Source organism: Notamacropus eugenii, chromosome 5, assembly GCF_028372415.1.
Source record: "Notamacropus eugenii isolate mMacEug1 chromosome 5, mMacEug1.pri_v2, whole genome shotgun sequence".
In the NCBI taxonomy this organism is placed as follows: domain Eukaryota; kingdom Metazoa; phylum Chordata; class Mammalia; order Diprotodontia; family Macropodidae; genus Notamacropus; species Notamacropus eugenii.
In genome coordinates, this window is record NC_092876.1 from 165,399,947 (window position 1) to 165,412,780 (window position 12,834).

The window sequence follows — 12,834 nt, forward strand, 5'->3', positions numbered from 1 at the left end:
ATGGACTGATTATTGGAAAGTACTTCATATTAGTAGATTTAAATGAATTGTATTGTACTGGTACTTGGTGTTTTTTATGTTCTAAGATCTTTTTTGACACATCTGGCATTAGTTCACAAAGCTTTCACATGACGGTGGCACTATTAGAATGAATAGTTAGAATAAATAGTGAAAAATTAAATGTCTTTATTAGTTAATGACAAATTCTTATGTTTATGGTGAAGGAGAATGACCTAGAGAGACCCTAGATTCTGCATACCTGTTGTTTTGCTAACATTTTCTCTTTTATCTCTAACTCCATTTTTAACTGTCTTTCCAGAAGAGAGGCTTTCTTCATGACAGTTGCTATAGTGATCTCCTTCTCATGAAGCTCTTCTGTCAGGTCAGAGATTTCACTCTTCATTCTTTCCTGCTCAGAGCTGGGGGACTGTTCTTCCTGATAAAGATTGGTCCTTATCTGCAGCAGATTTGTTGGAGAAAAGAATATAATGTGCCGTGTTTGTGACTAAATGCATTACATTGATTTTCATGTTCACATTCTAATAAACTAGACTTAAAAGTATATTAAAGTGTACGCTTCATTTAAAAGAATTGCCTTCATTTAAAGATTAATTTATAAGCTATGATGCAGTCAACTCTCAATTATGTAAGCGTTGATCTGCACCAAGATTTTCCCTTCTAAACTAACTTTCCTCCTGACCCTAATAAACCCCTACCCCAATTAGCCTGCATATTGTATGCCCATAGTCTTTGTACCCAAGGCCCAGGGCTCCTTGCAGTCCAGCCCTCAGTCCATCTGTTTTCCCTTCTGTGCTGTACTATTGGATTATATAGTCCAAATCTCTGGACCAACATTACTTTTGTCTATGAGTAGTCCAATCTCATGAGAATAAGGGAAAGAGTGAAGCATATAAAAGAAGGCTTTTTACTTCTGGAAGATGGGGATGGGGGAAGAAAGAAAGAGAAAACAAGCATTTATTAAGCTTGTAGTGCCAGGAATTGTGTTAAATGTTTTAAAAACATTTAAATGTTTTATTTTAATATATATATTTATATTTATATATATTTTATTTTTATGAACAGAGAGGTCCCCTTAAAAAGAAGCTCAGTGATAAAGGTGGTGAAACTGGAAAAAAATCAATTAATTAAATTTCATCTCTCTCTTTGGGCCTATTAAAGGCAAATGACATCTTTCCCTAGTAGAGGGTATACAAGAGAAAACAATTAATATGACCCAGAAAAAGAAAAAGAATAAAAAACTTTCCCATGGTCATTTCTTGCTGTTTATCCAAGATGTAAAAAGAAACAGTGGAGAAGGTAGAGGACTAATTTTTACTGTCTACCTCACTAGTAAAAGTATTAAATTTTATTGGATTTAACCTAGTACATTTGTTTTTTAAATTAACTGCTTAAGCTATAAAATGGAATGCACTATTATAAAAGTAACATACTCCTTATACTATTCTCATAACATGGGATCGTGAAGTAACCTCCTCTATTGCAAAATCATTTTCTAAATAAGATTAATACACTTGAGCTCCAAATGACTTTAGACCTCATTGAAAATGCTCATTTCAGATTGAAATAACTTAGAGCAGTTGTATTTTGAGAATTGAGATTAGAAATAAAACACAACATAGAAAGCTTTTTATTGGTTCAGCTATGAGAGAATACAAATTCACCGTTGGTTATTTCATGAAAGATAGAGCTATTTTTATACTGTTCATTTGTTACCTCCCTCCCTACCACTGCATTATCTAGTATTCTCCAAGACACTATAAGGGGATTTGGACCCCATAATCTTTGCCTCAATTATAAATAGTGCCGTATCAGTAGAATCTTACATTATTTCAAGTTTTATTTTCCTACTTATTTCCATGAAAGTAAGAATCAGGTTAACCATACCTGAATTTGCTTAGTTCACCTTTACCATATGACATTTTATGGTATATCAGCAGTATTTATTTTTTAAAAATGTAATCCTGCCACATTTTAAAAGATAGTAAATTCATTGACATTTAACTTTTTAAGGAATTGAAACAGTATGTAGGGGATGTCAGGAGGCACATTGGATAGAGAACTGGCCATGGAGTTAAGAGGACCTGAGCTCAAATTTGGCCTCGGACACTTACTACCTGTGTGACCCTGGGCAAGTCACTTAATCCTGGTTGCCTACAGATAAACAAAGTGTATGTGACTGAAGGAGCAATGAAGACATATATGATTGATGGAAATGGGTAGTGGTATATCACCAACAGTGACTTTTGCCCAAAAATGTCATAAAAGATACCCATTTAGGAGATCATAGAATCTTGGAGTATAAGGAATCTCAGAAGCCATCTAGTCAAACCCATACCCAAAAAAGTCAAATCAAATCAAATCAAGAAAACTAAGAATCTGTCAAGTCAAGCCCAGAGTCCTACAGTTTGAAGAACTGGGACAATTTGCTTGCCTCGATTCTTGCAACATTTCTCTCATCCTAATGCTTCAAAGATCCCCACCAAGGCTTAGTATTAATATTCACCAGCTTTTATGTGTTTGTTTTTGTACCATGGCATGCAATAGGGCTTGGGGACCTAAGCCATAGTTTTAAGAGATTAGTCCTTTACAGATGAGAGGCACAGTCTGACTTGGAAAGACCCACAACACAGAGTGCAACCCCTCTCCAATACTCTCTTAAATACTTTAAGAGTCACTGTGGCCAAGAAAGTCAGCATCCTGTTGCCACCCTGATGATGTGCCTTTCTGCCTATGAGGAGACTGGTTTTCTGATAACAGGCACACCATCTATCCAGTTGATGGCCAGAGTGTAGTGGAAACTGCCAGAACTTGTGCTCCAGATTGAAGCATACTTTTTATTTATTTTTCTTGAACTTTTTCTGTTTTTTCTTTCACAGCATGACTTACATGGAAATGTATTTTGCATGACTATAAATGTGTAACCCTTGTCAAATTGTTTGCCTTTTCAGTGGGGGGGGGGGGGAATAGATAAGGAGGGAATTTGGAACTCAAAATTTGAAAAAAAGAATCTTAAAATTGATTTTACACGTAATTGAGAGTGGTGGTGGTGGAGAACTTATACTCTAATGGGACAGTCTTCAAGAAATCAATGAGGAGGCTGAAGACAGGAACTTCAGTAGAGACCTAGTTCTAATATTAGTACTAAATCAAAGATACTCTATGTTTTTTCAGTTAATTTTTTAGCCAGATGAAATCATAAAACATGGTATGCCATGCCTGAACCTTAGTACCAAAGGTCAGACATTCCATGGAGAGAAACCCATCCCTGTTTTTATCAATCACTCAATCACTCAAGCATGTATCAAGAGCTTGCTATGTGCCAAGCACTCTGCTGGGCACTGGGAATATGAGTACAGAGAAGGAGACAATCCCTACTCACATCCTGAGTTTACTGGAGGTGGGGTGAGGTAGGGGGGAGAAATGGCAGGACAATATGCCCTAGTACACATATATATAAAACTAGCATAAATCTAATGTATACAAGGTAGTTAGGGAGGAAGGCCCTTAGCAACTGAGAGGATCTGGAAAGGGTTTCCGTTGGGAGGTGGGGCTTAAGCTGTATGTATCCCAAAGGAAGAGAGCCATTCTGAGGCAAAGGTGTGGAGGGAGAGGGAGCCAGAGTTCTGGGTGAGGAACTAACTGGGATGGACCTCTGGCTGGATCTCAGGAAGGGCAGAGAGCCATGTGCCATGAGGCTAAGAGAAAGGTAAAATAACCAGAAGGGTAGTAGAAACTGCCTCTTCCCCTTGAATGGAAGCACCCCTCTGGGTCAACGTTTGAAGTCCATGGCCTGTGGGTTATGGCTATGGTTGTAGACAACCATCCCATGGATGTTCTCTCTAAAGCTGAGGGATGGGTCGCTGAAGATGTATATTACTTTTCTGTATATACAAAAAAGACACACCAAGAAATGTCAAAACCAGACACTTCATAGGCTACAATTTGGGGAAATATTGAAAAGTAAAGGAAAGAGTAAAAGTAAGCTTCTTCTCTTTCAATCCAAGGGAGACAGACATCTTGACCTACCTTCAAAAATTCAACTAATTATTTTCCATACCTTGTTCAAGTCCTTTTCCTGATTTGCTTGGTCAGGTGTCAAGGAGAATAGCTCTTTCTTTTTTCTTTCTGGTTCTTTAAGGATATGTGAATAGGATGGCTCAAGCCTTCAAATTAAAATCAAATAATGAATTAAAGTGAAACAACTTGATATGCCTTTGCAATTATATTTGCTTCATAGAAACCCACATCAGGAAGGTCATAATCTGCCAAAGCACTGAAGGCGGCTGTATTTCATGACTATATATTGTAGAGTAAATTCAGTAGTTCTTTGGAAATGTACACATGACAGGAATTCAAGTTCTAGAACATTCAGACCTCATTCAAATAAATTTTTTTAGATATATGCTGTGCTTTTATAAATGTATAATCAGGATTTACAGTCAATAATTAGGCATTTCACTTATTGACCTATAGATCATTGAATTCTTCATTGGGATGAGACGTGAAGGAAAGGTTTTAGAGTAGGATCATATGGTCCTGAGACCTTAGGGATTATCTAATTCAGCTCCTTCAGCTGATGAACACTGAGGCTCAGTTGAGCAGTACTAGATTTCAAACTAGATTACAAAGTGACAGTCATCAAATATTGCTACTGTTCAGTTGCGTCCAACTCTTCGTAACCCCATTTGGGATCTTCTTGGTAAAGATACTAACAGAGTGGTTTGTCATTTCCTTCCCCAGCTCATTTTACAGATGAGGAAAGTGAGGCAAATACAGTTAAGTGACTTGTGGCCAAAGTGTCAGGAAGCCTCATCTTCATGAGCTCAAATCTGTCCTCAGACACTTACTAGGTATATGACTCTTGACAAGTCACTTAACCCTGTTTGCTTAGTTTCCTCATCTATAAAATGAGCTGGAGAAGGAAATAGCAAACTTCTCTAGTATCTCTGCCAAGAAAACCCCAAATGGGGTCACAGAGTTGAACCTGACTGAAAAATAAATGAACAGAAAAAATCATCAAAACAACCTGGCACTGAGTAAGAAATAGAGTGGAGGATCAGTGGATACACTGCACACAATAGTAAATGATCATAATAATCTAGCATTCGATAAACCCAAAGATCCAAGCATTGGGAGAAAGAATGCACCATTTGACAAAAACTGACAGGACAACTGGAAAACAGTATGGCAGGAACTAAGGTATAGACCAAGGGCTGGGGAACCTGTGACCTCAAGACCACATGTGGTCTCTAGGTCCTCAAGCAGAGCCCTTTGGGTGAATCCAAACTTCACAGAACAAATCCCTTTAATGAAAAGATTTTTTCTGTAAAACTTGGACCTGGTATAGACCAGCATCTCCAAGATAAGGTTAAAATGGACAAATGATTTAGACATAAGAAGTGATATCATAAAGAAATTGGGTGACCATGGAAAAATTTACTTGTCAGATATTGAGAAGAATTTTTGACCGAGGAAGAGAAAGAGAGAACCCTGGGAAGTAAAACAGATAATTTTAAGTATATGAAATTAAAAAAGGTTTTATACAAACAAAATTAATGCAACCAGAATTAGTAAAAAAGCAGGAAGATGAGAAAAAAAATTTTACAGCAAGTTCCTCTGATCAAGGTCTCATTTCTCAAATACATAAGGAAATGAGTCAAATTTATTAAAATAAGAACCATTTCCCAGTTGATAAATGGTCAAAAGATATGAACAGGCAGTTATCAAAAGAAGAAAGTAAAGCTATCAATAGTCACATGAAAAAATGCTCTAAGTCACTATTGATTAAAGAAATTCACATTAAAACACTTCTGAGGTATCACCTCACACCTATCAAATTGGCTAACATGACCGAAAGAGAAAATGACAAATACTAGAGGGGATGTGGGAAAATACGGACACTAATGATTGGTGGAGTTGTGAACTGGTCTAGCCACTCTGGAGAATGATTTGGAACTATTCTCAAAAGGCTATAAAACTGTGCATTGACCCAGCAATAATACCACTACTATGTCCATATCCCAAAGACATCAAATGAAAGGAAAAAGGACACACATGTACAAAAATATTTGCTTTTTTTGTGATGGCAAAGATTATAAATTAAGGGGATACCCATCATTTGGGGAATGACTGACCAAATTGTGGCATATGACTGATGGAATACTATTCTGCTATAAGAAATGATGAGCAGAACAGTTTCTGAAAAACCTGGCAAGTCTTATATGAACTGAAGCAAAATGAAGTGAGCAAAACCAGGAAAATTTTGTATACAGTAACAGGAATATTGTGACAATGATCACCTGTGAAAGACTTAGCTACTCTAATGAAGACAATGATCCAAGACAGTTTCAAATAATCCATGATAACAAAAAATGCTATCTACTGAGAGAGAGAGAGAGAGAGAGAGAGAGAGAGAGAGAGAGAGAGAGAGAGAGAGAGAGAGAGAGAACTGATGAACTCTGAGTGCAGACCGAAGTATACTTTTTTGACTTTATTTTTTTGGGGATGTTTTTTCTGTTTTCTTTTGCAACATGGCTGATATAGAAATATCTTTTTGCGTGACTTTACAGGTATAATCAATATTAAATTATTTACCTTCTCAAGGTAGAGGGAAGGAGTAAGAAGGAGGGAGAGAATTTGGAACTCAAATTTTTTTTTAAATGTTAAAATTTTTTAATGAAATTGAGAAATATTTAATGAAACAAAAATATATCAAGAAAGAAAACTAAGGCTCAAAAGGAATAAATGACTTGCCCAAGGTCACACAGAGGAAAAATTGGAAGCCCAGTCTTCTAACTATTGATCAATCAAACAAGTATTTATTAAGTACCTACTACATACCAAATGGAACACATACTATTTTATACAAAGAGTTCATTTTAGATATGTAAAAGCAAATAATTTTTGAGTTTTAATAGGCTGAAAATACAAATATGTCCTCAAATTCTTCTGTGAATGGAAAATCTAAAATGAACTTTTACCTTTTTTTTTAATTGAGCTCTTAACTTAAAAAATGTTTTTAAAATGAGCAATGTCTGGAGTATATCATTAACATTTTAAACTCAATATCATGCTCCTCTTTTAAAAATGTATCTCATGCCATGGTTAGAGATAATGCTGGACTGGATGGATCATGTTTTACATATAGGACACTAAATACCTGTTGATTACCTGATAAATAAACTATTATTATATAATTTGTTGCACAGACTAAATGGCATTTCTTCTATACTGGTATATTGTTATTCTAGGACATCATTTTATGGGTCCTTTCTTGCCATTTAATATTGAGAATGGCTCAAGATTTGTCCAAGGAGTTGCATGTTTCAAAGCCTTATGTCCTTGACCTTTACTATCCTTCTCATGGTATATTATAATTACTACTTCTGTAATATAATGTTGAACTTTCAGTAAAATTATCACTTCATCATGAAACTGTTGGATTCTTAAAGGCATAACTTTGATTCAGGGTTAACTTTTTCAATCCGAGAAAATGCACTAATGAGAATCAACATATCAGGAAAATGTTAAAATCAAGTAGTTAAGTTGCTTAGTTATTCACAAGAATGAACATTTTGTGATCTTTAGTAGTCCAAATTCCTTTGTGGTTACCTGGTATGCCCACATAATTCTGTGATTCTAAATAGGGAAAAGATATCTGTCCTAATAAGCTTTCAGTGATATGACAAGGTTATGGATATGGAAGATAAAATCAAAATAGCATTTGAGAAACGAAAATTGTTAATTATATGGAAACAGGAATAAAATCTAAAATCTTTTAAAAATTGTTACTATTTAATCAACTTGCATACAGAGTCAAAAAACTATACTACAACTTCCATGAAATCCTCAGAGAAATAAGACTTTGGGATAACTTCTGACTACACATGAAATGTCTATCCACCAATTATTCTAATATCTAGCAGCTAAAGCTGACATTTTAATAAATAACCAGTTGTTAAATATATTTTAAAAAATATGACAATATGGTATTTTGAAAGCATAAAAATTAAGATACTTTATTCTTGCATCAAATAAATCCAAAAGAAGCATGTAAACATTATGAGTTTAGTGATTCCTTCTAAAAATAAATATTGAATTTATAGAACATACCTTTTTTGATTATCTTGAAAACTTTGGTACTCTCCTATTTTCAATAATTCTCTATGTAACTGTAGTCGTTCCATTTCTATAACTCTCAAGAGATCATCACGTGACTGTAATTCATTTTTCACTTCTGAAAGTCCTGCCTCCATGGTCTAAATAGAAAATCAAAATGATTCAAGGTTAATATTAAGATTTCATGATCTCATGGAATACATTAAAACAATTTTCTACTTTATAAACCAGTCTTTTTAAAAAATGAACTAATGTTAAGAATTTTTGTTAAATAAGAGTCTAAGTTTATAGAATTCTGTTTTACTAAAGCTCTAAGTCATAAGTCATAAAAATTATAGAACTTTAGAGCTGGAAAGAGCCTTAGAGATCTCATAGGCCAACACCTCCATATTAAAGATGGTGAAATTAAGGGCCAGCCATTTAAATTATTTGCCTTCAGTCACACATTAACTTAATGGCAGAAGAGGTTCTGAAAAACAGGTCTCTGGACTTCTAGTTCAATAATAACATTTAGGACTAAATCATTTGATCCATTTTCAGTAAACATTTATGACCTAAAATGGTAATAAGGGAGATTAAGACTTCTCTGTTAATAATATTTTAAAAAAATACTATGATAGACACTTGCCCATCGCTTAACACAGTCTTCTGTGAGAAAGGACATAATATGTATTTGGTGAATAAAATTTAACTGAACTGAGGGAAAGTTGTTAATAAGCATCACTATGGATCCATGAAAAACAGGTCGTGTCGAACTTATTTTATTGCCTTTTTCTTTCAGTGTTACTAGACTGGTAGATGAGGAAAATGCCATAGACATTTCAGCAAGGCATTTAGCAAAGTCTCTTACAACAACCTTTCGGCCAAGATAGGGAAGATTTGAGACGGTTAGGTGGATTTGGAATTGTTTGAATGACCAAACCCAATTAGTTGTGTGACTGTGAGCAAGTGTCTTCTTGGAACCTGTTTCCTCTTCTGTAAACTGGTGATAATCGTTGTAATATCTTTCAATTAACCAATGAGCATTTACTAAACACCTGCTACATTCCAGATACTGGGAATATAAAGAATAAAACAATTCCTTCTCTCAGGGAAGTTGGATTTCTGAAAGAGGAAACGGCATGCATGTGTATATATATATTATATATGTTTAAAAAAAAATGTACAAAGCCTAAATACAAATAGTTAGAGAGGAAGAACATTAGCAGTTTGGTCTCATGCAGAAGATAATACTTAGGCTGCATATTTAAGGAAGAGGATTTTGTGAGGCAGAGGTGAGGAATTAGTTCATTCCTGACATGAGAGATAGCCTGTGCTGAGTGAGGTAGAGCTAGGGGAAAGGGAGTGGCACATGTAAAGAAGAGAGAGGAAACTATGTCGGCTAGATCAAAAAGCATATGAAAATAATACAGAATGAGGCCAATAAGAATAGTTATTGACCAGATTGTGAGGAACTTTAAAAACTAAATGGAGAGATTTATACTTTATCTAGAGGCACTAGGAAGCCACTGAAGTTGATTGATTAGGGGAGTGACATGATCAGATCTGTGCTTGAAAAAATCTCTTTGGCAGCAGTGGATTGGGGCTGGAATAGGGAAAGACTTGAGATGAGACCAAAAGAGAAGCCACTACAATGATCTAGGCAAGAGGAAATGTGTGATTAGCGAGAAGGGATCAGATGTGAGATCTCTTACAGAAATGGCAAGCAAGATACCACAACTAGTTAAATTTGCGAGTTGACATCAAAGTGAGGAGTTAAGTATGATGATGCAGTTATGAACCTAGAGCAACAAAAGAATGGGGATTCTTTCAACAGAAATAGAAAAGTTTGAAAGAAGCTTGGATTTAGTGGGAAAAAAATGAGTTCTTTTCTTCAGACATTCTAAGTTTTAGATGTCTCCAGGACATCTGGTTTGAAATTCCCAATAAGTAAGTGGTGAAGTAGAACTGAAGTGCAGGGGAGAGATACAGTACTGGATATAGATATAGAAATAGAAATGATCATTAAACTGATGGGATCTGATGTGGTCACAAAGAAAAAGGATATCCATAAAAGATCATTGAGGACAAAGTCATGGGGAACTATCATGTTAGCGAGCCTGATGGAGATATAATAAACCAGTTAAAGAGACTAAGAAACAGTGGTTAGACTACTAAGAGGAAAATATGGAAAGTATGGTGTCACAAAAACCCAAAGAGGAGAGAATCCAATTGAGTAGTCAACAGTGTCAAATGCAGTAGTTGTTTGAGAAGGATGAATACTGAGGAGAAAAAAGCATCAGATTTCATAATTAAGAAATCATTAGGAACTTTGAAGAAAGTGACTATATTTTAGTGATGAGGTCAAAAGCAAAGATTTAAAGAGTGGGAGGAGAGTCTGCAGAGGCAACAAGTATAGAAAAACTTTGGTTGATGAAGGAAGCAAAGATATAGGATGATAGAGTGGATGGTAAAGTATGGTTAAGATTTTTTACTGTTGAGCAAGATGAGGGCATGTTTGAAGGCAGAAAGAAAGGGAGTAAATAGGGAGAAGCTGAAGGAGGAAAGGGGGAAAGATTTGGGATAGCTTCTGTGGAGAGTAGAAGACTAAAAGAATTGCTTTGCTTCAGTGAGGCCTCCGTTCAAGTTGGAGAACATGAATTTGTAATGTGTCCATTAAGCACTGTTGCGTGACTTCTGGATCCATTCGACAGCACAAATAGGATTAGAGAAAGCAGACACTGGGAGGAATTCAAGGCTGAAATTTGGCAAGGGAAAGGGGGATATAGAACCAGAGAGTGAGGGATCTGAGAACACAGGAGAGTGTGTAGTTAAACTGAATGCCTATATGTAGTCAAGATTGGAAAAGGAAGAAAGTTCAGTCAGAGAAGAAGAAATGTCTAGGAAAGTACTGAGGATTGTTGTGGGATTTAAATAAGATACTGCATAAAAAGCACTTTGTAAATTTTAAAGGACTATATTAATATCAGTGGTGATGCTAATGATGTCATTAACATGGAGGTAGATTATAATGGAGTACCCCCAGGATCTGTGCTTTGTTCTCTGGTGTGTTCCAAAGGTTTATGAATGGGTTGGTTGAAAATAAGGATGGCCTCATGTTTCTTAATCTGTGAATTGCACGAAGTGAGGAGGAATAGCCAGCCTACTGGATGATAAAACTAAGATCCAAAAACATGTAAAGAGGTTAGACTGATGACCCAGTTCTAGTTAGAAGCACTTTAATAGGGATACTTCTAAAGTTTTCTAGTAGAAAGATTTGGGCTAAATAATAGTCTATGTGAAAAAGACCTGGGGGTAAATTAAATTATGATATAGCGACCAAGAAAGTTGATGTGATCTCATGTAGTATTAATATTTCTGGCAATATAGTGAAAGTGAGGGATGAATGATTGACTTATTGACAGAGAGGCAAGTTAAGGGCCATACCCAAGAAATATTAAAGCTCTAGATGAAGCCCTTGTGAATATGATAGTTTCATTTCTTTGATTTTTTCTTTGATTTTTATTTTTAAGGCATTGTGATCACTTCCTTCAAAATATCCCATCATTTTGATGAAGCTTCCCTCATTATTTCATTTAGAAGAGGAATGGAAAAAGGGAACTGTGAATGATATTGTCAATCACGTATGTCTAGTAATTACTAGCTGCTCTAATTTAGGCACACAGATCTCCCAACAGATGTCTGAATAACTGAAGTTGTCCATCACCACAGCATGCTCCCCACTGTCACCACTCTATCACAACCAGAACTTGTGAGCTGGTTTGTTATCCAGTAAAATGTAAACTCCTTGAGGACGTGGACTGCTTTTCATTTTGTTTTGTTTTGTTTTTTTCATCAAAGCAACCAGTGTAATGCCTAGCACATAGTAAGCACTTAATAAGTACTTGTTGCATTTGATAGGAATTAATCCAATCCTTATCTATTTTCTCTTTCTGTCCAGAAGGTTTGTAAATACTCTGACAGAATCACTTCTGTTTGGTCTCCTGTGATTTTCATCTACCTGCTTCCTTATTTTGGTTCTTGGGTTTCTTTATATGAATATATCTTCTCAAGATAAAAAGCTACTATACTCATCTTCCCTTTTACCTGTTCTTTTCTACTCTTCCAGTCATTCATTTCATCCTAACAAGTCTCAGCAATGTATATCAGGTCAAATTTACCTCCTTGCATAGCAAAACAATTACAAGGGGAAGGAGGAAGAGAGATATCTCAAAAAAGACCAATGTGGATTCACAAGGAATTCACTGACCAACTCACTGACCAACCAAAAATTTACGAAAAATGAAAGGAAGTTAACTGAAGATGCAGATGCAATGTGATCATGTAAATAGTACAGTAATGATGTGGCGGAAAGCATGCTAGATTTAGAGTTGAAGGACCTGAGTCCAGACTGGAGGAAAGAGACTTGAGGCAAGGAGAACACCAGTTGAGAAATGGTGAGAGCCTGAAGTTGGGTGATGGCCATGCAAATGGTGAAGACAACATGGATGCTAGATATTGTGAAGGCAGAAACAAACAATAAGATGTAGCAAATGATTAGATATTGGGGTGAGAATGAGGAACAGAACGTGATATTGAGATTACACCAAAGATGACAGTCTGGATGACTGGGAGAATGGTGGTGACCTTGATAGAAAAAGGACAGTTTGGGAGATGAATGAGTTTGGGGAAAAGAGCATGTAATAGAGTTGGTGA

The 12,834-nt window shown here is 35.8% G+C and overlaps 1 protein-coding gene across 16 annotated transcripts in view; it reads right to left on the reverse strand.

Annotated features, from left to right (window-relative positions):
* Positions 1 to 12,834, reverse strand: part of DEUP1 (deuterosome assembly protein 1) — a 155,354-nt gene that overhangs the window by 47,950 nt on the left and 94,570 nt on the right. For all 16 annotated transcript variants that reach the window (XM_072611386.1, XM_072611382.1, XM_072611380.1 and 13 more), the window contains 3 exons: positions 8,134 to 8,279; positions 4,079 to 4,184; positions 260 to 457 (listed from right to left, as the gene is read on the reverse strand). In XM_072611386.1, coding sequence (XP_072467487.1) covers positions 260 to 457; positions 4,079 to 4,184; positions 8,134 to 8,279 — 450 coding nt within the window. The remainder of the gene's footprint in view (positions 1 to 259; positions 458 to 4,078; positions 4,185 to 8,133; positions 8,280 to 12,834) is intronic.